Source organism: Bufo gargarizans, chromosome 9 (genome assembly GCF_014858855.1).
Source record: "Bufo gargarizans isolate SCDJY-AF-19 chromosome 9, ASM1485885v1, whole genome shotgun sequence".
Lineage (NCBI taxonomy): Eukaryota > Metazoa > Chordata > Amphibia > Anura > Bufonidae > Bufo > Bufo gargarizans.
The window spans coordinates 167,476,438-167,503,533 of record NC_058088.1 but is presented as its reverse complement, the minus strand read 5'-3'; the positions used below and the strand labels follow the sequence as shown (position 1 = coordinate 167,503,533).

Below are 27,096 nucleotides of genomic sequence, written 5' to 3'. Positions count from 1 at the left end.
GAAGGTGGCGGAGCAGATTTTTGTGAACTACCAAACGCCATCAGTGGCCGTGAACAGATCTGGACGTCGCGCTGTTGACGTTGTAAACCCAGAGAGGCTGACTGGTCGTCACTTTATGGATTACATCCCGCCAAGCGCAAAAAAGGCAGCACCTACAAGGATGTGTGTAGTTTGCTGCTCAAAGCGAGATGGAAATGGAAAAAAAATCCGAAAGGAAACCAGGTTCCATTGCCCTGATTGTGACGTTGGTCTATGTGCAGTCCCATGCTTCAAAATTTACCACACCCAGGATGTTTACTGAATTTTCTTTTGTTTGACAAATTTCATTATTAATTACATTACTGAATAAAATTATATTATTTATTAGATTATAACTCATGATTTTATTTTTTCGAACTTTATCACATCTGAGAGGTCTACTAGAGTCTTCTTTGGTCAGGTTTAAGTAAGTAATTACTAAGAATTGCAGGCCTACAATACATAACACCAAATTTCCATGCAAAAAAATGGTACCACTTTTGGAACAAAATTCCTGACATAATCATACCGCCAGGGAGGTTAATAAGTGACCGGGGGGGGGGTGTAGTGTAGTGTAGTGTGGTGCTACTTATTACAGAGCTGCCTGTGTCCTCTGGTGGTCGAACCAAGCAAAAGGGACCACCAGAGGACCAGGTAGCAGGTATATTAGACGCTGTTATCAAAACAGCGTCTAATATACCTGTTAGGGGTTAAAAAAATAAAATAATAAAAAAAAAAAAAAAAAAAAAATAGCATCTACAGCCTGCCAGCGAACGATCGCTGCTGGCAGGCTGTAGATCCACTCGCTTACCGGCCGATCCTGTGAACGCGCACGCGTCCACTCGGAATAACAGGGCCGCCGCCAGGACGCAATCCTGCGTACGGCGGTCCTGGGGTGGTTGAGCGAGGACAAAGTTTCCTAAAGTGCTTTGCATGGTGTGTTATATGTGTCCACCCTTCTGCCGGATGCACATGGATAAACTTGAATCCAGTCGTCGTGAATGTGCAGAAGAACCACAGGTGATACTTCTTCCCAGCACTGCAGGATTTGCTATTTCAGGTGGGCCAAATGCAGTTTTTATGGGCCTTTTACAACTGGTAGGGTCAGTCGAAGAGTGAGATTTTCGCTCCTGATTGCGATCCACTTCTCCATTCAGGAACCGCTTCAGACACCAAGTGAATCTTGCAAACCAATGTACTGATGATCATCAATTGCCACAGGTGAGAAAAGTTCATGAATTGTGAGTTTGGGTCTTGCTCTCATTACCCCTGTATACTCGTTTTTTTGTCATGTAGCCTTTAGACCAGATTTGTAGTCACGGGAGACTAGATCACAATGTCGTACTATTACATGGCACCCAATTAGTGAATGTGGTCACTTTAAGACCTATAAAGTAACATGGGCCATCCATGTCCTCGACGGACAACCGATGTATCCATTGACTTTAGGCCTGGTTCCCACAGCCGATGGTTCAGCCATATCTTCTGGACCGTCCATGGCTCTCCTAACCCAAACTGACTGCATCATAGTGATTTATGATAGTCAGTTCCAATCTGATCACAGGTCTAATGTAGTGAGTACAGGACAATAGCCATGCAATCCGATAGGAACTGACTGCAATCACTATGATGCAGTCGGTTTGGGTCAGGGACACCGGACTGGGTTGCGTAATTTAGGCCTTCGTGTGTTTATTCACATATTCGTGTTTTTTCCATGGTCAGAGACATGCACTATTTTGGTTTTATGCAGAAACCTCTATGGATCAGTGAAAACCACTGACAGAACATGGATGGCAGTGGGTTTCAATCACCATTGATGGGGAGATGCTTTGGAAATCCCCTTTTCAACCTAGCTGTGAATGTGGAATACAGATAACACATGGAGGGTGGGGACCTGCCCTTCCAAGAAATCTTCACGGATGAGACGGTGACTGTCATGTCACAGATACGTAAAATAGGGCCTTACCTGTTGGATATCTGCATGACCACATTCACTACCAGGGTTGTGACGTGCAATGATTTCATGTGGACAGAAGTTGCTGCTTTTTAATGTAATCAGACTGGTGGAGACTTATTGATGGTCTTTATCTTCTGTGTATGGATCTTAGTTAGAGGTTTGTTGTCCTTTGACTTGTTGCTATCCTATCTATATGAATTACTTCTACTTATTTGCTGTACACTTGTAATGCCGAGCGCGACTGTATAGCAAAGGTGGGGTCAGGTCGTGGGTGATAAAATTCATGGAGTACAATGCAATCTGCTTGCATCACAGTTTCATAACTGGGTGGAGCGGTTAGATAAAACCATTCCAAAACCAGCTCCACTTGCCTTTCCATCAGAGCAATGGAAGTGAACCTGGTGTGATTATATAGTGTACCGCCACATGTTCCCTGTGCCTTTCTGTTTGGCCTCTGTGTTAACATTATGGAACTGAGTCCATGTAGCAGAGTCCTGAATACCCTATAGAATGGGGCTAATCCGTGTACAAATCTGCAGCAATAATCTAAGGGTCAGATTGGAATTTCTGCCGCAGATTCCACATCAGATTTATTCATGTGTGAACATGCCATCTTTGGGAGTACTCTGGGCATAGGGGCTGGAAAAGTCATTGAAATATTTTTTTTGAGGATAATTAACTGATGGCCGCTAGCCTACATTGCCTGCTGCAAGATTCATACTTTCCTGCTCTCGACCACCCCAAATCTATGCGCTGGCTGTCCCACCGTCTTCCAGTCGCCAGCTTTTTTTCTTCCAGCTGAGACAGACATAATTTTGTGCGCCAATGTCAATACGCGGCCAGAAGATGGAGGAATGGGAGCCAGCATGTAGGACTAGAGTGGCAGGTAGGTATGAATCTTTCAGTGGGAGATGCAGACTAGGGGTATTCAGTCACTAGTTAAAGAGGTTGTCCATGGTTTAAACCTGAACCCGGACACAACCCGATCTGCACACATTCACATCAATAGCATTGGAGCTTTTCACGCTCCGATGCTCCCCCTTCCCTGACTGTTTACATTTGGACACTGCTTGGCTGAGGCTTCCACCTAGCAGTGATCCCGGTGACGTCACTCACTCTGATGGGTGTCTTTAGCACTGCTTTAGCCTGTAAAAAAAAAAGGCTAGGGCAGAACTAAAGACCACCCATAAGTTTCGGTGACTTCACCTGGATCACTGCTAGGTGGAAGCCTCCGCCCAGCTTACCCACCAGATATCCAAGATCACCAGATCTCAAGAAAATTCCATTAGGCAGACTGGGTTGTGTCTGGGTTCAGATCTAAACCCGGACAACCCCTTCTTAAGTGATCGTCCCATTGAACTCAATGCGAGCAGTGTTGTAGTAGAGACACTGCTAGTGTTGACAAGGCTGAATTCAGTCTACACAGACTAGCTGATTTGCGGTGGTGCGGGGTGTCAGAACCTCGATCAGCCAGTGAAGATTTAAATATTGAAGATAGACCATCACTTAAAAATATCTAGACTACCCTTTTAAGCATTGTACAAATCTTCCAATGATCATTTTTGGAAACGTAATGCATGAATGACTGGCATTGTCAGTGTAAGGGGGGTAGTAGTAGTAAGCTGTGCCAGAGCTTGGGTGGTCTACACATGGGTGTCACAGCGGCCGTTCACCAGCAGTATGTCACCTTCTGTCTATAGCCGGGGTGATGTGCAGGCTGCTGAATCTCACCTTGATGCTGTGATGCTTCTAGCTGCAGAACCACTTATAAGCATTTAGTTTATGTTACCACCCTCAAATTACTTCCATCATTTCATGGGCTGAGGTCACAAAATTTTGAAAATCATCTTCACCACATACAGAGTTGACTCTGACAGAATTAAAATAGAAATTTGCGGCACACGGCTCTTCATTTGCAATTTAAGGCATTTTATTCATATCGTATCACATAGAATTCATGATCTAGTAGTATCTCTGAAGCGCAATTGATTATGGGTATTAGATTATGTGACCAGATGTTTCGGCCTGTCAAGGCCTTCTCGGCGGTCTATTATCTTTCTGTGGCTTTAAGGCTAGTTTCACACTAGCGTTCGGCTGTCCGCTCGTGAGCTCCGTTTGAAGGGGCTCACGAGCGGACCCGAACGCTTCCGTCCAGCCCTGATGCAGTCTGAATAAATACGGATCCGCTCAGACTGCATGCGTCTGGCAGCGTTCAGCCTCCGCTCCGCTCAGCAGGCGGACACCTGAATGCTGCTTGCAGCGTTCGGGTGTCCGCCTGGCCGTGCGGATCCGTCCAGACTTACAATGTAAGTCAATGGGGACGGATCCGTTTGAAGATGCCACAATATGGCTCAATCTTCAAACGGATCCGTCCCCCATTGACTTTCAATGTAAAAGTCTGGACGGATCCGCTCAGGCTAATTTCACACTTAGCCATTTTTTGCCAATATAATGCAGACGGATCCGTTCTGAACGGAGCCACCGTCTGCATTAATATGAGCGGATCCGTTCAGAACGGATCCGATCGAATGCTAGTGTGAAAGTAGCCTAATGCGGTCTCTGCGCTGGATCACGGTGATGGCGCAGAGACCGCATTGAAGCCACAGAAAGATAATAGACCACCAAGGAAGGCCTTGACAGGCCGAAACGTCCGGTCACATAATCTAATACCCATAATCAATTGCTCTTCAGAGATACTACTGGTTCATGAATTCTATGTGATACGATATGAATAAAATGCCTTAAATTGCAAATGAAGAGCCGTGTGCCGCAATTTTCTATTTTACTTGCTACGACTGACAAGTCCTTGCTGGCATTGGCAACTACGGTGTGTGTGCTCTACCTTTAAGACATCTGGTGACACAATATGAATCATTTCAGCTTTATAAATGACAAACTGAACACTTCTGAACCCAAACTGGCAGATTTATCATTTAATCAATATTGCACTGCAAATTAAATAAGCCAACTAATAGGCTATGTACAGTGGAGACAGCTCATTAAAAAGAATAGATGCAGAATTTACAGTGCATCACATCTGTCTCCATATTTTCCATATACACAATTTAAAGAAATGCAATAGTACAGAACATGTATTTACAAAAGTATGAGGAAGAAAGGAATAACCAAACTATAAAGATAAATGTCTGAGACCACCGGTAAGGAGAACCGAACATTGATACTGATCCTTTAAAGGCTATGTACACCTTTTCGGGGCAATTTTTTCTTTTTACTATTGTACTCATTTTGAGCTAAAAATATATATATATATATATATATATTTTTTTTTTTTTTTTTTCAATTGGTCTTTATTAAAAATGTTGAGCCCCTTTCTTTGTACAGCCTTGAGATTCTCTATTAGCAAGCTGTGTATTTTTACTGTTTCCCATAAAGCAGCACAGCTGATGGCTTCTTAACAGCTTGATGGCTTATAAACACTCCTTGTGGCCCCTTGCACATGACCGTATGCCCTCCGAGACATACAGTCCATATGTCCAGAAGCAGCATTGATTGTGCGCACAACATCATAGATTACAATGATGCTGTGCATGTTATGCTATTATAAGTACGGGACAATGGCCCTGCGGGTGGCCCGACGTGCACGCTTCATTGTAATCTATGATGCTGTGCGCTCCCATGCGCACAATCAATGCCGCTCGAGGACCATATGTCTCGGAGGGCATACGGTCGTGTGCAAGGGGCCTATAGCTCAGATCTTATGTTACTGATAAGAATGTGGTTTAAAGGGGCTCAGTAGTTTGTTTTAACTGATGATCTATCCTCTGGATGGATCATCAGCATCTGACCGGCGGGGGTCAGACACCCGGGACCCCCACTGATCAGCTGTTTGAGATGGCAGCAGCGCTCCAGCCTTCTCACTGTTTACCGCTGGCCCAGTGACGTCACCACTAGTATCAACTGACCTGGGCGTGGCTAAACTCTGTTCACTTGAATGGAGCTTAGCCCCGTCCAGTTGCTACGAGTCGTGACTGTCACTGGGCCAGCGGTAAACAGTGAGAAGGCTGCGGCGCTGCTGGAGCACCGCTGCCTTCTCAAACAGTTGATCGGCAGTGGTCCCGGGTGTCGGACCCCCGCCAGTCAGATGCTGATGATCTATCCAGAGGAGTAGAACCCCTTCAAATAAGTGATAGTACGATTCACACAGCTAGACAGTTAAGCCTCTGTAACAGAACGGCTTGATTTTTCTAATAAAAATTATTTTAGCCCAAGATGAGTATAATGCAATCATAGAAAATTGCCCCAAAGGTGTACATAGCCTTTAAATATTAAATCTGGAGTGAATAGTGTGAAAATCACTGGATCATTTACATAGCAGCTGTAGAGATGCTGGTCCTAATGACAACACTAGATGCGCCGCCCCCACAGAATGTTAGATATAATACATTTTGGAAGTTCACATAAGCTTTGCTGATGCCAGTAATAAGGAATTACGGTAAGTGATATCGCTCTATTATAATCTTACATCTGTCAGGCCCCCAGAGACTTGCGTCAGATGCAGGTGGTATTGCAGCATTCTCCTGGTACATATCTCTAGGGCTCTCTAACATCTGCATTTAGCTTTCTGTAATTCAGATCAGTCAGACGATGAAGATCAGTCAGGAAAATGAAAAAAAAACAAAAAACCCTGATCTGACTAAGGCTTCGTTCACAGTTGCGTTGGTAATCCGGTAGCCTGATTCAACAGAGAATCAGGCTACCGGAAGTCACCGTATCAGGAATCGACCGCGTACCGCCAGCCCCCCATAGACTATAATGGAATTCGGAGATGAACATAACGCCAGGTTTCAGCCAGACAAATACTGCTGCACGCAACGCTTTTTTGTCGAGCCGAAAGGCGGCATTTTATGCTGAAACAGGGGAACATATTAGCCCTCCAGATTACCAATGCAATTGTGGACGAAGCCTTAGATCAATTATTTTTCATTTTGCTGTTCTTCTCGGCGCATCAGTTTGGGTCTTTTCGTCAAATAGGTTATTTTAGGTGGGAGAAAAGGTACTGCATTCAGGACATTTTCTCCGGTCACAAATTACTGAGCAGCACAGACGGAGCATGGGTTTGAAGGGGTCCTATTTATTGAGCTGCTGACAGGGTCCACATCAGAGGTCTAGCAGGAATATTTGTTTCCTAAATTAGACAATTTCTTTAAAAAATAAATAAATCTTGTAATATGATGAAGTAGACTGCATTTTATCTCCATAAAACAGGGATGGCCAACCTGCGGCTCTCCAGCTGTTGTAAAACTACAATTCCCACCATACCCTGCTGTAGGCAGTCTGGGCATGCTGGGAGTTGTAGTTTTGCAACAGCTGGAGAGCCACAGGTTGGCCATCCCTGCCCTAGCCTAACAGTAAATGTGATGTTCTTAAGGCTACATTCACACGATTCTCACCGTCAGTCTTTTTTTTGTCTGTTTTTAATAGCTGTTTTGCATGGCCCTTGAAAACAGACGAATTTCATATTATTATTTTTTTTTTTTTTGGGGGGGGGGGGGGGGGGGGAATAGCATCCCACTCCCTGCAGCGCTTTCAGTACACCCCCACAATGCCCCAGCATACAAGGACCCCACAGTACCCCCTGTATATAAAATCCACCCAATAGTGCCCCTCTATATATAAAATGCCCCCTAATAGTGTTCCCCTGGTATAAAAAGACCCTTCCTCTTATCTCATGTCACTCATCGCCATATATCTTAAGCTTTTTTTTAAAAATTAATTGTGCTGCTCCATGGGTTGCAACACTTTTTTCTCCTAAAGTTAGTCATCTTGTGCCATATACCTTGGTATATTTAAGGAGGGATGGTGAAGAAGAACCTCTTTTCATGTATAAATGCTGCCAGGACCGTGAGCAAGTGAGATGCGGAGCAGTCACTTCTGGAACGTCTGTCCGTTCCCATGCATCCTCAAAAATATTGAATTTTCATTTTTTTGGAAAGACCATGGTTTCCGCGAGCCCAACTCACTGCATCACAGTGATCAATGTTGCAGTGAGATTTGGTCAGTCCAAGCAATGTAGCCGTCTCACAGATTGCACGAGGCTTGTGGGGGCTTGTCAGTCATTGGTAGGCGTAGGATTCGCAGGCTTTCTCTATGACCACAATCTGCAATTATACATGACAGTATGGAGTCAAACCATAGAAAACTATATAATCCACAATACCCACTCTACCATATGCTGATAGGAGACATCAAAGAGCTGCTTAAAAAAAAAATACTACAGGTAAGTCTTTCACACTCGCGTTTTGGCGATCCGTTCAGGGCTCTCACACGTGGTCCAAAACTGATTAGTTTTGCCCTAATGCATTATGAATGGAAAAGGATCCGCTCAGAATGCATCAGTTCAGTCTCCATTCCGCTTTGGAGACGGACACCAAAACGTTGCTTGCAGCGTTTTGGTGTCCGTCTGATAAAACTGAGACAAACGGATCCGTCCTGACTTACAATGTAAGTCAATGGGGACTGATCCGTTTTCACTGACACAATAGAAAACCCATCCGTCCTCTATTGACTTTCAGTGGTGTTCAAGACGGATCCGTCTTGGCTATGTTAAAGATAATACAAACTGATCAGTTCTGAACGGAACAGTCCATGACGGATCCGCACAAAACGAGAGTGTGAAAGTAGCCTAAGTGCTAAACTTTGCATGGATGTCAAACTCATGGCCCTCCAGATGTTGCAAAACTACAACTCCCAGCATTCCCTGATAGCTGCAGTATGCCCAGGCATGATGGGAGTTGTAGTTTTGCAACAGCTGGAGGGCCACGAGTTTGACATCCCTGTGCTAAAGGGATACTTGAATGATGGGGGAAGTTGTATTTCCAGGCCTCACCTTTATGACACAGTTATTAGGGTAGGACCACACAGCGCGGCGGTTGGGCCATAGCTGGCTCTGGTTAGACTAAAGAGAGGGCAATGTTTAGTCGGCATGTTCAGTACTGCACGGCCATTAACAATGCAGGCTGACTAAACGGTGCGGTCTCGTTAGTTTGACAAGAGCCAGTTGCGATCAACCTGCCGCACGGGTAGGTGCTACTCAACCCCACCATGTGGTCATAGCCTTAGTGCTATTAGTGTTAATTGGGTCTTGTCCAACTGCATTGCCTGAAGTCAAAAAATTCTAAGCCTCTGTTCAGATTATCCCATGTAAAGTGGTTTCACGGTCCCAGTTTCTTAGCGACAGTCGGGGCTTACGCTACTGCAAAGACCAACGTCTGCACCCAGGTAAATTATTAGAGGAACAAATACATCCAGGGTGTGCCCAGATAACATCTGATTTCCTATATTCTGCAGAGTGCCAGGGTTGTCTTCAGAAATAGGCCAGTTCCCTCCCTCCTCCTCTAGTGACCTGTTTTACATAAGGCACGCAGTCTGTGAATAACATATGCTTCCCGTGACAAACATGAAATGCTGGTACATAATCCATGTGGTGCTACAAACCTGAGGTCTCATCTGAATCTTTATATATTAATGAGAATTTTAAGGTGAATGTCTGCTTTTTAACACAAAAGTTTTTGACTCATTCTGTGCAGACATAGCTTTACACAGGTTACAGCTCTTTCTGATTGGAGTTCCATAAATAAAGTGTATGTACTAACCAGCTCCCCCTAGTGGTGGCTGCAGGAAGACAGAACATCATCATTGAAAGCAAACTTGCCCGGTGATTCAGGCTGCCCTATGAGGGAGGGATGTGGAGCTCAGTGTTATATCGTTTTACAGGATTTGGTGCAGGATTTCTGAGTAAATCCTTACAGGACTCCTAGGAGAGACTGAGTCCTAATTACCCTGCTCACACTGGGGGATTGCCAGTCTTCTGCATACACGCTCTGATACAGGGAGAGCTGTCAATTATCCCGTGTGGGCAATTATGCATCCCACTCTCTCCTAGGCATCAGGATTTAAAGTTTAAAAAAACATATCAAACGTTTTCATCGGTGGGGTCTGCACCCTAGACTGAGGAGACAGAAGGGCTTGTATATCTTCAGGAGATAGACTTTCTATTGAGCCTATCAGTCTGTCCCATCAGTGAGGGTCTGAGCGCTCGGACCCCTACAGATCAAAACTTTTAATATGTCTCTTTCACATACCAAAAGTTTTGGGGAAAACTCAGTAAAGCTACCAGTTAAACTTGCCAAATACAAATGTATTAAATGTCAGCCAACAGCTTTCTCTCTGATCTGTCATACACATGCATGCTAGACTGAGCCAAGTATGCATGTATTGTGAATGGGAAAAAGCTGCTAACAGACACTTATTAGGGGATCCGCGTTTTAAAATCCAACTTGCCAGACCCTTCTATCCCCTATCTAATGCCGCCAAAGGAGAGTCGGTAGTTCCCCACAGACATTATATGATGGACGGATTGCTGCCGCAATCACGCGGTTTGGCTGACATACATCAAATATGTTTGGCCAGGTTTACTTTGCTTTTTACTGAGAAATTCTGCTCCAAATCACTTAAATGTGTACATTTTAAAAGGGGGTTTCCACCTTTAGGGTGGCCTTGTGGCCACACACCCCTCATTCCCCCTCCTCCCCAGTGGCCAGTCCTGCAGAGAAAAGAAATTACTTACCTGCCCCCTGTCATTGGGTTTCGGCTACTTTGCTCCCCCTGACACTCATCATCACTTGTGCAGCTGATGGCTGGCCACAGCAGTGACGTCTGACTCAAGGATGAAATATGGGGTCACCGCTGCAGCCAGCAATTGGCTGCAGTGGCACATGTGACCTGCATCAAACAGGAAGTTTAGCATCGGGGAAGCTCAAGACCCGGAATCAAGTATGTTTGCTTTTCTCTGCAGGTCCTGCCACATGGGTGCCCAAAGTTAGAAAAACCCCTTTAAAGAAAGAAGAACACAAGTTATTATGAAGGTAGTTGGTTTTCATGGGTTCAGGTTCACTTAATAGCAGATGTTTGAACTCCTAGTTTATAACTTTCTCATTCTGTCCCTCCTGTAAAGTAACAAGACTGATCGGCTCTGATGGGTATCTGGCAGCATACGAGTGCCCGCTCTGGTCACCATTATCTCTGTACGATGTCAGGATGGCAAAGGGAATGGATTTTATTACGCTACAATGATACATGTCCCCATAAATCTACTCTGATTCCAGCAGCCGAACACAACGATCAGTGATGAACTATCAGCCGTCTGAAGGGCTAGAATCAACGTGAGGTAAAGGACTAGGTGAAGACCTAAAATCACAGTAGGGACGCAAAGACCAGATAACACTGTGACGCGGTTATGATGTTCCCCTTACCGGTAAAGTGCTTTGTGGGAGATTAGAGCAAGGAAATTAATTAACTTAATACTTTAGAAAGTTGCGCTCTGCACAATAATTTACTATCCATCCTATACTGATCTGATGCAACTTCTGGCGTCTCTGATACATGCCTGCAGCTGCTATATTTCTGATACATAGGTAGTTGTCGGACATTACTGACTGCCTTCTCTTGAATAAAATACCAGAAACCATCTGCAGCGACAAATAGGGAAGAAGGAGACCGACTTCTGTCTGATGAAAGCTGAAGGGGCACGTCCCTTGGATGATCACTTCTGCACCATAGTTTTAGTGATCAGTGGGGGGTTCAGCACCTGGATCTGCACCGATCAAAACTTTAAGTTTAGTTACTGTTTAAAGAGGACCTGTCACCAAACCAAAATAATTGACATACAGATGCATCCCTGAGCATGGCATACTTGCTATTATGACTGGGTGCATATCACCCCCCTATTCTTCAGATGTGCCCCAAAAGTTGCGGCACCAGATCTGTTTATCCCGACTGTCAAACCATGGCGGTGTGGCCAGTCACTCCTCTTCTTTGCTAGGTTTCTCCCTCACTGTGAGTGAGACACGGTCCCGTCTGAAGCTATGATGAAGTGTGGTCTTGTGAAAACCTCCAGTTCTCGTGAGATCACGCTGCAACATGATTCTCTGTGACCACAGAAGAAAAAAAAACAGCAGCAAAGGAGAGTGACTGACATATCTGGCTCCGCAACTTTCGGGGCACATCTCAAGAATGAAGGAGGCATCTAATCATGTCCCCCCCCCCCATCAGTGAAGCATGGCAAACAGTTATGTATATGTATGTCATATTCTTTTTGGTTTGGGGACAGGTCGTTTTTAAGACCTTACATGCACACCGAGTCCCTGTCACTCTGATGACTGCATACTGTCTGACTGGATGTGTTCTGCGATCGGCTTTGCAACCAAAAAGCAAAGGGATGCAGATGGCCGTTCCACCAGAGTCCAGTGCACAATGGTGACCTGTTCAGCAGGACTGTGTGAGGTTATTACGGCATCTGAAAAGTCATGTATAAGGTGAAAAGAATTCTCAAAATATTCCTGAGCATATATGTGATACCATGGAACATTATATAACAAACTTTAGTCGTCTCCAGTTAGATCATTTTACATTGGGGATCGCCTGTATGAATGACAATCATCACTGCTATTCCAATACCCCCCCGACCCCAAATAGCCGGATCATATGTAATTATATATATTATGTACAGGTCAAGTAGGAATAGGATACCCACCTAATATTTCCACCTACCAAGAAAGGTGAGCAACTGACGGCCAAGATGCTCGGAGAAGAACAGCATTGCTACCTTCACCATTCATGAACGCAGGAGTCCTACAGTTTCTTGCAGGTTTCATTTAAAACTCAATTTCCTCTTATATAAAATTATAATTTTGAGACTTGGGTGGAATTAAAAGGCCCAGAATGGCACTACCCCATAAAACACCATAAATTACCCTGTGCCATGAACCACTACTTGTCGGTTTTGACAAAAGCCCTTTGAAAGAGAAAGGAGGCAAGATGCAGAAATAAAATCCTTCCGGTTCTCAGTGTCGCTGGCCAGATATCACACGATAGCAGCTCCCGAACACGAAGAACTAGGCCGGTCATGGAGTGGAATGCAGCTCATGTGCAGGAAAGGAACAGTACAGGAGTCTTCCATTGCATAGGATCATATGTACAGTGGTTTGAGGTTGTCATTTCTCTGTGCTGGTTGAGTGAATATTAATCATCCACCCGAACCGAAATAAAGTCGCCACCGAGATACTCGGATTGTAAACAGGTCAGGGAAAAGCTCAAAAAACAAACAGTAGGGAGAGGAGTTAGAACGCACCAAAATCTTCAAGCATCAATGTCATTTTCATAGAAAGTGCAGCCAAAAAGGAGTTTAGTACCAAAAGTTCAGTCCACTTAAGACCACAGTGTCCTTGGTTTGGAAACCGATGGGCGGACTGAACCTTTTGGAGCCGGCTTAGAACCAAACCAGGACATCTAAAATTGGAGGAAGGACAAAAAAAAATTACTGAACCATGTTTAATTATGTTATTTACTTGTTCATACATAAAAAAGTGAGGACGTTGTACTAGTTGCTAGAGATGTTAAGGTTGATCGCAAGTTGCCACCATGTTATCAAGAATCGCCAAGAAGCCTAGTAAGAGAACAAAAGTACAAGCTGCCATAGATGGTGTTTAGACTGATGAGACTAGTGTATATGGAGATGTGAAGACAACAAGTTTTTATTCCTAGTGGCCGGGCCTATACCCATGGTGCAGTGTCCCCCAAAGAATACAAAAAGAATGGAGTGCCACATGGACTACCAGAATTGGTTAAAGGGGGTAAGAGTATTGGAGCTACTAAACTAGAGTAAGGCTACTTTGACACCAGTGCGTTTCAGCAGAAACGCTTCCGTCACGATAATATATTACAACCGTCTGCATCTGTTATCGGTTGTATTATCTAACTTAGCAATGACGGATCCGTCATGAACACCATTGAAAGTCAATGGGGGATGGATCAGTTTTACATTGTGTAAGAGAAAATGGATCCGTCCCCCACTGACTTACATAGTGAGTCATGGCGGATCTGTCTTGCTCCGCACCACATCGCGGACAGAAAAACGCTGCTTGTGGCTTTATTCTGTCCGCGATGGGGAGGCAACTAAACGGTGCATTCCGTTTCGTTCCCATTGACAATGAATGGGGACAAAATGGAAGCGTTTTCCCCCTGCTATTGAGATCCTATGACGGATCTCGATAGCAGAAAGGGAAAGCGCAAGTGTGAACGTAGCCTAAGCAGTGCATAGTGTAAGTGGTGCCGAGTGCGGTTATGTAATTTTTATCTTCATACTCACTTAAGTTAAGACACTGTGCTCCAACTGACCAGCAATAAAATGTATTGACAGGACTCCTCTCCATTATGTGCATGAGCACAGGAGTCCTCCCAATGTATTTACTTCTGTCGGAATACAAGTGAGTATGAAGATAAAAATTACATCACCGTACTCACCATCACTTACGCTATACACCGCTTACTCAGGATAGGTCATCAATATGAGATCAGCGGAGGTCCGATTCCAGGTACCCCCATTAATTAGCTGTTTGAGGAGGCTGCAGCTTACCTGCTTGGTATTGCAGCTCAGTCCCATTCACTTGAATAGGGCAGATCTGACCAAGGCCATGTGGCTGATAAACGTGGTGTCACATGGCCTAGGAAGCGGCTTAAGCGCCCAGGGAGATCTGTGGTCTCTTCATACAGCTGATCGGAGGGGTCCCGGGAGTCAGACCCCGCCAATCTCATACTGATGACCTGTCCTGAGGATAGGTCATCAAAATGTAAATCCTGGGAAATTCCAGTCAAAACTGGTCACTGCTGTTTCAGAGCAGATCTTGACAAAACTATGGGAGAGATTTCTGAAACTGTCTGAAGTCAAACAGTCTTTGTCGCCCACAGCAACCAATCTTTATTTTGTATTCTGGTCTTGGAAATTAAAAGCTGCCCTGTGATCCAGTTTCACTTCTAGACAGCTTTATAAATCTGCCCCTATGTGCTTCGGTCAAGATCTGAAAATCTACACTAACATGGCAGGAAATAATTGATGAAATTATACATTACCTTATATTCTAGTGTCTCCTTAAGTAGATTTTCCTCCTCCACGGAGAAGTTGAGCAATACTGATACAGCTTTAATAAGATGAAAGGCCTGAAACGTCGGGAGATTAAAAACAAAAAGCAAAAAATAAATAGTGTGATAGAATGTATACACCGCGCAGGATTATTAGTCAATGCATATTTTCAGCTAAAAATTAACATCCGAAATTCCCAAAATATGAAAATGATGTAATCCTACTATTTTGTCATATAAAAGGTTAGGCTAAAGGGAGAGTGATATACATCAATACAAAGTGTAAGCCCGTGCAGAACGATGCCCTTCTGTCTACACAAACGATAGCCGTCCATGGCCCATTACCCCGGGCTCCTCACCTCTGCTTCCCGTGCCGACATAAACTTCAGAACAACGTGTTTCAAGTACTCAAAGTTTATCTCCCGGGAATCATTGAGATCAGCGTTATTGGTCACGGTGAAGGATGGGGCCAGGGGGTCCGCAGGATTCAGCTTCTCTTCTGCTTCTGGTTTCAGTCTCTAGAAAATAATATGGTTTAGGAGACATGGGCAACAGTGAGATTTGGCTCTAGACACCAATCAGGGTTTTCAGATCACAATAGGGATAGTCCACCTTGTAGTATAGACTGACAGTGCTAGGCCTCATGCACACGACCGGATCCACAAAACACTGATGACATCCATGTCGTCCCTTTTTTTTTTTGCAGACCCATTGACTTCAATGGGTCTGTGGTCTGCATTTTGCGGCAAAGAATAGGACATGTTATATCCTTTTGTGGAACGGTATACGGATGCGGAAAGCACACGGCTGACCTGTGTGCTTTTCGCATCCATATGTCAACTCTTCAAAAAGATCATGTCTAGGGATGAGCGAATCGACTTAGGATGAAACATCCAAAGTCGATTAGCATAAAACTTTGTTCTAATAATGTACAGAGCAGGAGCTCCGTAGAGTATTAGAATGTATTGGCTCCGATGAGCCGAAGTTATTGCTTTGCGAAGTCTCACGAGACTTTGCGCAATAACTTCATATATTAATTTGTACTGTAAGGCATCTGAAGGCTATTCGTTCATCCCTAATCATGTCCTATACTTGGACTCAAAATGTGGACCACAAAACGGAATGCAACACAATCATCATCCGTATTTTACGGATCCGCGTTTTGCAGACCGCTTAATACATACGGTTGTTTGCATGAGGCCTTACTGTACACACAGTATTTTAATCTTTTAAATACATAGCTGGGTCACAGCCTCTAACATGACAGAGATGGGACTGGAAGAGAAATATGCAGTTTTGGAACTTCAAGGTGTGGAAGGTCCACAAACAGTGGGGAGATTTAGTAAAAGTAGCACAAAAGTGGAGTAATTGCCGATAGCAACCAATCAGATTTTAATTCTTATTTTCCACAGACCTATTAGAAAATGAATGGTTGCTATGGGCAATGACTCCACATTATAATGATCAAAAGGAAATAATCAAGTGCAGGCCGCTGCTCTCAGTCATTAGAACAGATCAAACGTTGCTGAAATATGTGTAGACTTATGGCCATTTCCCTGTTCTTCATGGGACAGTCACATTAAAATTGGAAAAACCCTCCCAAAAATGTCATTTTCTTTTATAAGTATCTGAAGTAAATCTTGTTGGCACATAACTCAGGGGACACAATAGCATTTTTAACCCATTAGTGACAATTAATTTTTAAGGACCAGTAACAGTTTCCCCCTTCGTGCGGGAAAATGTTTTTTCTTCTAAAATTTTTTATTTTGCGGGATTAGTTGTTTTTTTAGGAACCAGTTTGGGGTATATATAAAATCGACAAAATAAATGTTATTAATTTATTTTTAGGGCAAAAGATAAAAAAAATTCAATTTTAACATTAGGTTATGGAATGAATTTTTGGCGTTCACTGAAGGGGAGGGGAGAGAGGCTGCTTTAGCTGCTCAAATCTCTGGATTGGTAAGAGCTAGAGATATTGGCTCTGTATTGTTTGAAATATTCCCAGCTTTCAAACAATACCAAAATCACAGCATTATCTTCACTACATGGGAAGATATCACTGTTGGAAATCAGAATGCAGTGAATGGAGCTGAAATTGAAAGTAAAAGCAGTTTTAGCGCATTTATTTCCCTACTTGATTTCTAACAGTGATATCTCCTGCTTCTGTTGTGCTAATTCTGTAATTTTGGTCTTGTATGAAAGCCTGGAACACCTCTATCTGCTATCCATCAGGAGGTATGAGCAGCTAAAGCAGCCCCCCACCCCAATTTCCCACAGCCCAAGCTGGACTTGGGCAAAACAGATAGGTGGATAAGGGGTTTTCCCAGTAAGATTACTTATCCTCAGGAAAGTGTCTGATTAAGAGGTGGCAGGAGGCTGTGGTGACAAGAATGGAAATCCTGGAGTGCCCCATGAGAATGAAGAGGTGGTGCACATGTGTTCACTTCTATGGCATGGCTGTAGATCGTGTGAGCACTGTACTCAGCAGTCTCACGGGGCACTATGGGACTTCTCCTCTTGTGATATGTTGACATATAGTGTCCTACCAATGACCTATCACTACTCCCACCGATCTTGAGAATAAAGGGGTCTCACAGCACTGATTCAGCACTATGGCACCTTCACAGTCTTTCTATGCAAAGCATGTGTCCCAAGCACCCAGTGTACACAGGAACTGCAGCACAGCTCCATAAGTGAATGAAGCTGCCCGCAGTTCCGTGAAGCAAGGTCGCAATTTTGCAGGGAAAATCAGTAAAGGGGACACAATGATACACCAGTGCTGTGGCCCACTATTTTCAGGATTGGTTAGACCCCCAACTGATCATGAAATGATGACCTCACTCAGTGATTTGTCATCACTTTATGAGATGGGAATATACCTGAGAAAAATGTGGTAATGTAAGGCATGTAATGCACACACGGCAAGGCTAGTCTAATCAGCTATATTTTAATGTCCCTTATGTTTGCAAGTCTCGGACATCAACCCTAGGAGGTACATGTGTTAAATCTGGAATACTGAGGCTAAAGTGCTGCCATATTACAGCAGTCAGATACTGGCCTAACATTTCGGTTCTTCAGTCCACCAACTCACCAGCTCTTTCTGCAAAGTCTTCTTCAGTTCTGCCATTCGCTGCTGGAGTTGTTTTATAGTCTGGGAATAAAGAGGAGTCAAAATTAAGACTTCACATAAACAGAAGAGGATATTATGAAGCCCCTATAGTGGGGCTTCAGAGACACCTCTAGATTTGCTAAGAATTCTGACTTTTTATCAGCAGGTCGCACACCAATGTCTTAAAAGGACGCCTGGGGTTGTTTCCATCACTTTTCTAGTTGGTAATCTGCTGCACATACAGTTCATTTGTATTGACAAATCTGCCCCAATATCTCACAAATCCACACTTTTTGCAAGGACAATCATGAGTGGGAAGCTACAGATCCCTCCTCCCTCTCTTCACAGAACAGATTTCCAGACTCCCACAGCAGTCATCTGCAGAAAATAATAAACTTAAATGGCGATTCATGTGAAAGTCTATGGGGAACGTCTTTGGAGGTTCACCATAAATTTTCGATTAACTATTTAGATCATAACATTTTGTTGTGTGTGCGCGCCTACTCCCCCATGCTTTCTTGCATAGTTTGCATCCACTTTGCTCAAGTACATCAGTTATCCAGGGGTAGCTACTGTAATATAACCATGTAAACTGTGTGATAGTGGTCACCTCTCCCTTATTATACTTAGCATAAGTCATTTTACGTGGACATTTTCCCTATTACCTTATTTTTTTCAGCAATCTGTTGCTCCATTTCCCTGTTCTCCTTCTGGAGCTGTGCAATGTCACCCACTGTCACCTCTCCATTAGTCTCCTGAGTATGTGTTCCATGCAAACGTTCATGAAGAGTAGACACTTCTTGTTGGAGCGAGGACACCTGGAATAAGAGAAGAATAAATATAAAACTTTTTTATTGAGATCTGATCATATAAAGTCTCAGACATAAATCACAACTGGACAATTATTAGATGTATCCTACATCTACTAACGCCAAACTGGTAGCGTACCAGAGGCTCAAATGTAATATCCTTAAAGCCAAGTTATTAAGCATGCACAGACTAATGTATAAAGACCTTGTTCGTTCTAAATACTAGATGTGACATTTTGGGGGAGAAGGTGCAGGAAGCCAGATGGACTATAATACAGAGAGCAATAGTTATAATCACATCACTACTCTCCAATGACACTACCAATAGATGTTTGTAACAGAAGATACACTTGAGAATTTTATAGCAAGTATAGTGTGTAATCATGGGCCATGCTCATGTGACAAGTGACAAAAGAAAAACTTCATAGCCTGAAGAAAAAAAAAAGGAATTTTGTTACTTACAGTAGCAGGGACAGAGCTAGATCAGTAACTTTCAGAGTAGGAGGAGAACAAGAAAGGCTAGGCAAAAACAAATCTAGAACAGAGAGAACCTGCAACGAGTTGGTCTGAGAACTCACCAACAAAGATCAAAAGGATGAGGGCTGTCCGCCCAATGAACAGAAGAGAAAAGGATTTTGCGGTAAGTAACAAAAATCAATTTTTCTCATTCATGTCATTGGGGGACACAGAGAGACTTTGGGACGTTCCAAAACAGCCCCCAGGGTAGGGTAAAAGTGCAGATGCTTGGTGACAACCATTTAGGAGACCCCTAGAGAACATGTAGAATGAGTAGTCACCCAAAAGGGGGGGCTCCTCGTCCTTAGAGAGATATGCCTCAGAAATAGCAAGCCGGATACAACAAGAGAGAGTGCGACCTCCGGAAAGAGGCCATGGAGGAGAGGTAAATGCGTGCTGCCCAGACTATGTCCAGGGAATGGAGGGTCTGTTCCTTAGACAAAGTAGGATAAAATGAGGCCAAGACAATATCCTCATTAAGATGGAAGACAGTCACAACCTTCAGAATAAAGTTGGGAACCTGTCGGAGGACAACCTTGTCATAGGGAAGCACAAAGGAGGGGTATTTATACGACAAGGCCGCCAGATCCGAAACTCTGAGGACAGATGACGGAAACTGCAAAAGCTACCTTGAAAGAAAGAGTAGGGAAATATCCTACAGTGTTCAAAAGGTGATCTCTGCAGTACATCCGAAACAAGGCGCTGCAGTAAGGGAGTACCGCACGGGCCACATCCTGAAGAAAAGTGCAAACTGAAAGCTAGAGGGTGCTGAAAGAGAATAGATAATGCAGAAACCTGTCCCAGGTGCCAGACCAGATCCAATCCGCCTGAATGACGGAGAGGATAGAAGAGAGGACTGCATGGAAGAAAGGTGCAACTGTTTGCACGAGTGGAAAAAAGACTTCCGCCCTGTGGTAGATACAAGAGGAAGCTGGTTTCATAGCCTTAAAAAGGACCTTTCACCACTCCTGACATTCCTGTTTTGATAGCTTCATGCATTCCCCTATGTAATAACAATTCTGGAGCATCTATTCTTATGGCTCTATGTTGTGCCATTCCTTTATTATTTCTACTAGAAGCTATGACTGAATTGCTATTAGCCTTCAGTAAGGGTACAGAGGGGAGGTAACCAGTTGGGGAGGGGGGGGGGGGGTGTACCTGCACAAACTCACTCTATCCAATCAGTGCTGCCATGTTCAGTCTGTGCAGGTACACCCCCCCCTCCCCCCCCCCCAACTGGTTACCTCCCCTCTGTACCCTTACTGAAGGCTAATAGGAATTAATTCATAACTTCTAGCAGAAATAAAGGAATGGCACAACATAGAGCCATAAGAATAGATGCTCCAGAATGGTTATTACATGGGGAATGCATGAAGCTATTACAACAGGCATGTCAGTAGTAGTAAAAGGTCCTCTTTAATCATGGTCTGGATGACAGAATCTGAGAATCCCATGGCTTTGAGAATGTCAGCTTTATGAGCCATGTCGTTACACACAGATAAGTTAAATTCAGGTGATGCAAAGGACATTGGGAGAGAAGATCGTCCCACAGAGGGGGAGGGCAGGTTTGGTCTGCCAGAAGAGAAATCATAGATGCCAACCAGACCCATCCAGGCCAGTCTGGAGCAACTTGGATGACATGAAGACCATCGGTCTGAATCTTCCAGAAGGGAAGGAAATTGGGAGTAAAACATGAGGGACCGTGAACTGGCTCAAAGGAATGACAAGAGTATCTACTGCCAGAGCGAAAGGTCATGAGATTGAGCTACAAAGATGGAAAGTTCATAGTTGTGGGGAGATGCCATCAGGTACCTGTCTGGTGGACCCCAACGATTGAAAATTGCTTGAAAAACTTGGAGGATAAACTGCCTTTTCTCCTAGGGCTACTGCTTAAAAATCCACAATCCAGTTGTCCACTCCTGAAATGAGAACGGCTGATTGTGCTGACACATGGATTTCCTCTCATCTGAAGATTTGAAAAGTCTCTGCCATGGTTGCCAGACTCCACCTTTCCCCATGATGGTTGAGGTTTGCCACTGCCATTAAATTGTAATTCTAGATACGAACTGGATGGCCAGTAAGATGATTGGTTCAATGAACTAGGAATAATAATAATATCACTATTATTTGTTGGGAAGGGATGCCATCCCTCAAGATCATCCCCCTTGTACTGTTTGGGACCGAAAGACTTCTCTCTGGCCATGGAGACTGTGTTGTGATCATTACCCATGGGAGAGGGATGAAGGATCGACCCGTTGTCAGCATCGGGGAGGACAGCCACCACTGGAGAGGGTGACGAACTTATGTTGGTATGCGTATCTGAACGTCTAAGGAGGTTGGAGACGTCCCACTTGGACAGGATTGCATGTTCAAAAGGGAGAAAGTGTAACTGTTCACAACTGCTTTCATGGCTGCAACCATGAGCCCCAGGACTTGCATGCAAAGAGAGAGAAAAATCACCAGTAAAGTGCCTGTGTATGTATATATAATATTACCATATTTTTCGCTTTATAAGATGCACCCCCCCCCCCCCCCAAAAGTGGGGGGGGGGGGGGAGAGATTTTTGTGGACTCACCTGTAAGATGTCTTTCTCGCTGAGTTCATTGGGGGACAAAGGACCGTGGGTATAGCCGCTTGTTGCCACTAGGAGGAGACACTAGGCTAGAAAGTGTTAGCTCCTCCCCTGCCAGCTATACCCTCCCCAGCCAGGAGAGAGCATATCAGTTTGTGCCCAAGCAGGAGGAGTAGCAGAAAAGAACTGACAACACATTTGGAACGGACGACTCTGGACCCAGGGGAATGGCCCCTGCACCTGGAGGTGTTCAAATAGATTTGTCTCCGGTGGGGTCGTCCGGAGGTGGACTTGATGGCTTCCCACCTTCTTCTCTCGCACAAGAGATCCCAAGGCATGCGCCACAGACGCTCTGGTAGCGCCGTGGGACGGGTTCTCTCTAGTGTATGTGTTCCCACCTCTCCCTCTCCTGCTGCGTGTTCTACGCAGGATCAAGACTGAGGGCGTCCAGGCGATCCTCATCTCCCCGGACTGGTCTGGTGGTTGATATAGGCCACAGCCGTGGCATTGTCGGATTGAATCCGTATTGGCTGGCCCTTTAGAAGAGGGGCCCAATGGAGAAGGGAGAGACGAATGGCCCAGAGTTCCAAGATGTTGAGTGGCAGTTTAGATTCCGATTGAGACCATAAGCCCTGGACTGTCCTGGAAGGGAAGACTCCTCCCCATCCTTGAAGGCTGGCATCGGTGGTAAGGATTGTCCACGAGACCGGGAGAAAAGACTTCCCCGACTGCAAAGTCGGGGTCCGGAGCCCCCACCTGAGAGCTAGACGCACCTGTGTGGGCAGAACAATGTGACGGTCCAGGGACTCTGGAGATTGGTCCCAACGAGTCAGGATCGCCAGTTGGAGCGGACGGGAATGAAATTGTGCAAATTGAATTGCCTCAAAAGGAAGCGACCATAGCCCATCAGACTTGCATACTGCAACAGATAGATGGGCATTTGTGATGGAGAAGCAGACGAACTGACAGCTGGAGTGCCAGCTGCTTGTCCACAGGGAGGCGGATCAACGCCTCCTCCGTGTCCAGGGTCATCCCCAGGAACGTGAGTCGTCTGGCAGGGGCCAGGGAGGACTTCTGGAAATTCACCAGCCAACCGAACTGAGTGAGGGTATCCAAGGTGATACGAAGACTGGCCTCATTCTGAGCCAAGGTTGCCGCCTTGAACAGAATGTCTTCTAGGTAAGGAATCAAGGTGATGCCCCTGGAACGAAGCAGGGCAAGTAGGGGAGCGAGGATCTTGGTGAAGACTCGTGGTGCCGTTGCCAGCCCAAATCAGAAGTGATGGGGCCCTAAAGCTAAACGCGCTGGTGCGCCGGGGCTATGGAGACGTGTAGGTATGCATCCTAAATGTCTATGGAGGAAAGGAATTCTCCCTGGTCCAGTGAAGCAATGACGGAGCGAAGGGACTCCATCCGGAAGTGTTGAACCCGGAGGAACCGGTTCAACAATTGGAGGTCCAAAATTGGCCGGACAGAACCCTTTTTCTTCGGAACCACAAACAGGTTTGAATAAAACCCTGTAAATTGTTCCGTCCGAGGGACCGGGGTGATCACTCCTCGAGCTACGAGGGAATGAATTGCCTGGAACAAGGCGGAGGCCCTTTTTGCCTCCTTGGGTACTTTAGAACGGAAGAAGCGCTCAGGGGGAGGGGAGGTAAACTCGATCTTGTAACCTGATGTGATTACCTCGAGTGCCCATGCGTCTGAGATGTGGGCCCGCCAAATCTCCTGATAAAGGAGGAGACAGCCCCCCACCCGCGAGGAATGGGAGGATTGAGCTTTTGGCCTCCAGGCCAAATGAGACTTAAAGAACAGCCTTTTCTTATGTTCCTGTGCGGTGGCAGCAGGAGACACCCCTGAAGCTGGTCGCGTACCAGTGGTGCGGCGAAAGGAATGTCCCCTTAAAAACGAGGACCTAGCGCGGGGGGTGCGCTTGGACTTACTCTGGGGAAGGGGAGTACTCTTCCTGCCCGTGGCCTCCGAGATTACCTCATCCAGCCGGGTACCGAACAAACGGGACCCAGAAAACAGCAGGCCTGAAAGGGAGAGTTTGGCCCATACCTTGAGCCAGAGCTCACGCTGCAAGGTGATGGCGAGGGCGGAAGAGCGGGCAATTAAAATACCCGCGTCCAAGGAAGCCTCACAGATGTACTTCCCTGCCTGAGCAATCTGAAGAGCTTGGGACTGGAGCTCCGCTAGGGGGAGACCCATCGCCAGACCCTGATTCAAACGGAGCGCCCATTCAGAGACCGCCTTAGCTGCCAAAGCAGAGGCAGAAATGGGACGCAGAGCTGAGCCGCTTGCTGCAAACAGGGAGACTTAGACACTGTCTCCATCCGATGCTCTACTGGATCCTGGAGGGAGGAGCCGTCTGCTACCGGAATGGCGGTGTTTTTGGCCAGACGTGTAACTGGAGGATCCACCTTTAGTCACGGACTCAGTTGGGAAGGGTTATAGTAAATCAAGTCACTTAGGCGGGGCAAAGCGACAATCTGGGTGGTCCCATGCCTTAGCAATGACGACAGAAAGGTCGTCATGCAAGGGAAACACTTTTGGAGTTTGCCTGGAGCGGAGGAAGGACACCTGGAAGGTGTCCCGGACTGCCATTACTAGGCTATCCACCATGGAAGCAATCTTAGAAGATGATTCCGAATACATGTCAGATAGTGAATCACCAATCTCCCCTTCGGACAGGACCTCCCTGAGCGTGAGACGTCAGAGGAGGAATGGCGTACTGCTCTGGTCCGCTTCTGAGACGACCTGCTCCTAAGGGCTTTGCCCAAGCAAAGTGAGGACTGCTCTGGTGGGGACTTATCAACCAAGCGACCCATAATTGATAGGGTGGATTGGGATATTTTAGAGAGGTCCTCCACCGCCTGGGATAGGGAACGCGCCCAGCCCGATTCCACAGAATCAGAGCGGTCATGCGGTTGCATAGGCTGGGGGGCAGTGTTACCCCAGACAGAGCATGCGGAGCATACAGGTTCCGACTGACCGCGAGGGAATTTCAGAATGCATAAAGTACATTCAAATTGCGTAACAAAAGGCAGGCGGGGGTCATTGGTGGGTTCAGACATAGCTGAATTAGCCTAAATGACCGACTAAAGGCTGGGGAGGGAGTAAAGAAACGTCCTACCAGCAAACAGAGGCTACCCAGGTCCTATGCTCCCCCTGAGACGCGGCTGCAGCAACAGAAGCGCGGGAAGAAGGGAAGGAACCACCCGCTACGGTGTCGGGAAACGAAGCCCTGCCCCTTCCTCTCAGAGGAAGGTATCACATACGGCCTGAAGCCGGGCCCTAAATTTGAGCCACGGCTGCCAGAAGAGGCAGGACCGGAGCCAGAGTCTCTGCAGGACGAAGCGCTCAACAGTGCGCGCGCAGGAGCGGCCATGTAAAATAAACATAACCTGGGCCCCCCGGGCAGTATTGATAAAGAATAACACGCAAGACAGTGTACCCAGGTCCTAGCACACTAAGGACCAGGGGGTGGGGGAAGGGGAGGCGGGAGGTATACTCAGCCATCCGATGCTGTCCACGTCGAGTTTCAATCTGGCAGAACTAGCAGGGTCACCCCTTCAGCCACTGGCACCTAGGTGGCAGGAAGCTGGAACAGAGGGCTTGGAGACATGGGTGACCCTAAGGCTGGGGGGAAGCAGGGGAGCGAGGCTGCCCTGGTCCACATTGGCTTCTTGGGGGGAGGATAGTCGGTAAGGGAATCCGACACCGGCTATACACCCCGGGAAAACAGACAGGCTAGGCGACTCTGTTTCCCATCCTAAGGAGAAAGAAAAAGGAAAAAAAATAAAAGAAAATTAAATAAAAAGCCGCCCTGCAATATGCAGGGAGGTCTGCCTCCTATGACACTAAGCTAAAAACTGATATGTTCTCTCCTGGCTGGGGAGGGTATAGCTGGCAAGGGAGGAGCTATCACTTTCTAGCCTAGTGTCGCCTCCTAGTGGCAGCAAGCAGCTATACCCACGGTCGTGTGTCCCCCAATGATACGAGCGAGAAATGTCCGTGCGTCTAGCGAGACGCTCACTAGTATGCATTAGGAGCGGGGAGCGAAGCGCCCCAAGCGCAGATAATATATTTCTAATTGGGACATACCCTGGGTAAGGTTTATTAAATTTTTAATTGCAAATGCCTATACAGGCGTTGAACCTATCTTGCCCCAGGTCTATACTAATACTTCACTTTTATTATAACTAGACTTAAAAAAATGTGCTTACTATCTTTATTTTTAATTTTACTTAGTGAACCAAAAATTTTGAAAAAGTTTAAAAATACAGTCACAACTCCACCATCATATCAAAACTGGTCAGTGAATCCAGAGGGAGAGTATGTGCACTATCACTCACCCCTGTCACTTTACAGACAAATTGCTGCCGTCATATCAATCGCAGTGCCACTGTCAACTGGACTAAATTGTGGGGGCGGAGAGCAGTCAGCCCACTGTGAACGCTGCACACAACACTTTCGATGTACTATCAATTCAGCAATTATCCTATTGGTAGTGAACACTGTAGTCGATATGGTCACGGTTTTGATGCCGTGTCTAACTACTAAAATGATCTAACACTGATTTGTAGGCCAGCCGGACTACTACTAAATAAATTGCAGTGGAGCTGTGTACCGAGTTAAAAACTGTGTCTGCCCCCCAACATGTTTCACCAGATAACTGGCTTCTTCACGGGAAATGGGCAGCAATGAGTTACCCTATCAATCTGGAGGTTTAAATACGTCACATGAGGATTGACAGGCTCTGCATCCTATAATAAATGTAAGATAGGTGTCACAGTACCTATCAGCAGGTTGCGTCTGGAGCCCCACCCCCTGAGGAGGAGTGAAACGCCAATCATCACAGTCTGCCTAATTCATCATCACCGGCGCGCCGCCACCAGGCTAGTCGCATACTGAGGACGTCTTCTCACAGCAGCTGCGCCAAGGCTATTGTTATACTTATGAGTGAATGTGCTACATAAAGTAAGGCCACTTATTTAGCCATAATGATGTACATAAATTAAATCTACATATGCAGCAATGGATATGTGTCACATTTGTAAATCGCATGCACATCTATAATGCCTAGGTGTTATTTACTGTTTAGATATTATATGGCATGAGCAGTTATTGTTCTAGCACAGTATCAACTGTAGTGCCCCAGCTTTATTTGATTTTAA

General features: G+C 45.6%; 1 protein-coding gene across 4 annotated transcripts in view; it reads right to left on the bottom strand.

Annotated features, from left to right (window-relative positions):
• Positions 1-7,704: 7,704 nt before the first annotated feature.
• GOLGA1 (golgin A1) overlaps positions 7,705-27,096 on the bottom strand; it is an 81,173-nt gene continuing 61,781 nt past the window's right edge. For 2 of the 4 annotated variants that reach the window (XM_044305675.1, XM_044305676.1), the window contains 5 exons: positions 18,686-18,838; positions 18,003-18,062; positions 15,271-15,429; positions 14,903-14,989; positions 8,683-13,282 (listed from right to left, as the gene is read on the bottom strand). In XM_044305675.1, coding sequence (XP_044161610.1) covers positions 13,202-13,282; positions 14,903-14,989; positions 15,271-15,429; positions 18,003-18,062; positions 18,686-18,838 — 540 coding nt within the window. In that variant the 3' untranslated portion in view covers positions 8,683-13,201. Of the gene's footprint in view, positions 8,095-8,682; positions 13,283-14,902; positions 14,990-15,270; positions 15,430-18,002; positions 18,063-18,685; positions 18,839-27,096 lie in introns of those variants that run through there. The other 2 variants (XR_006391225.1, XR_006391226.1) reach the window with 2 other exon arrangements.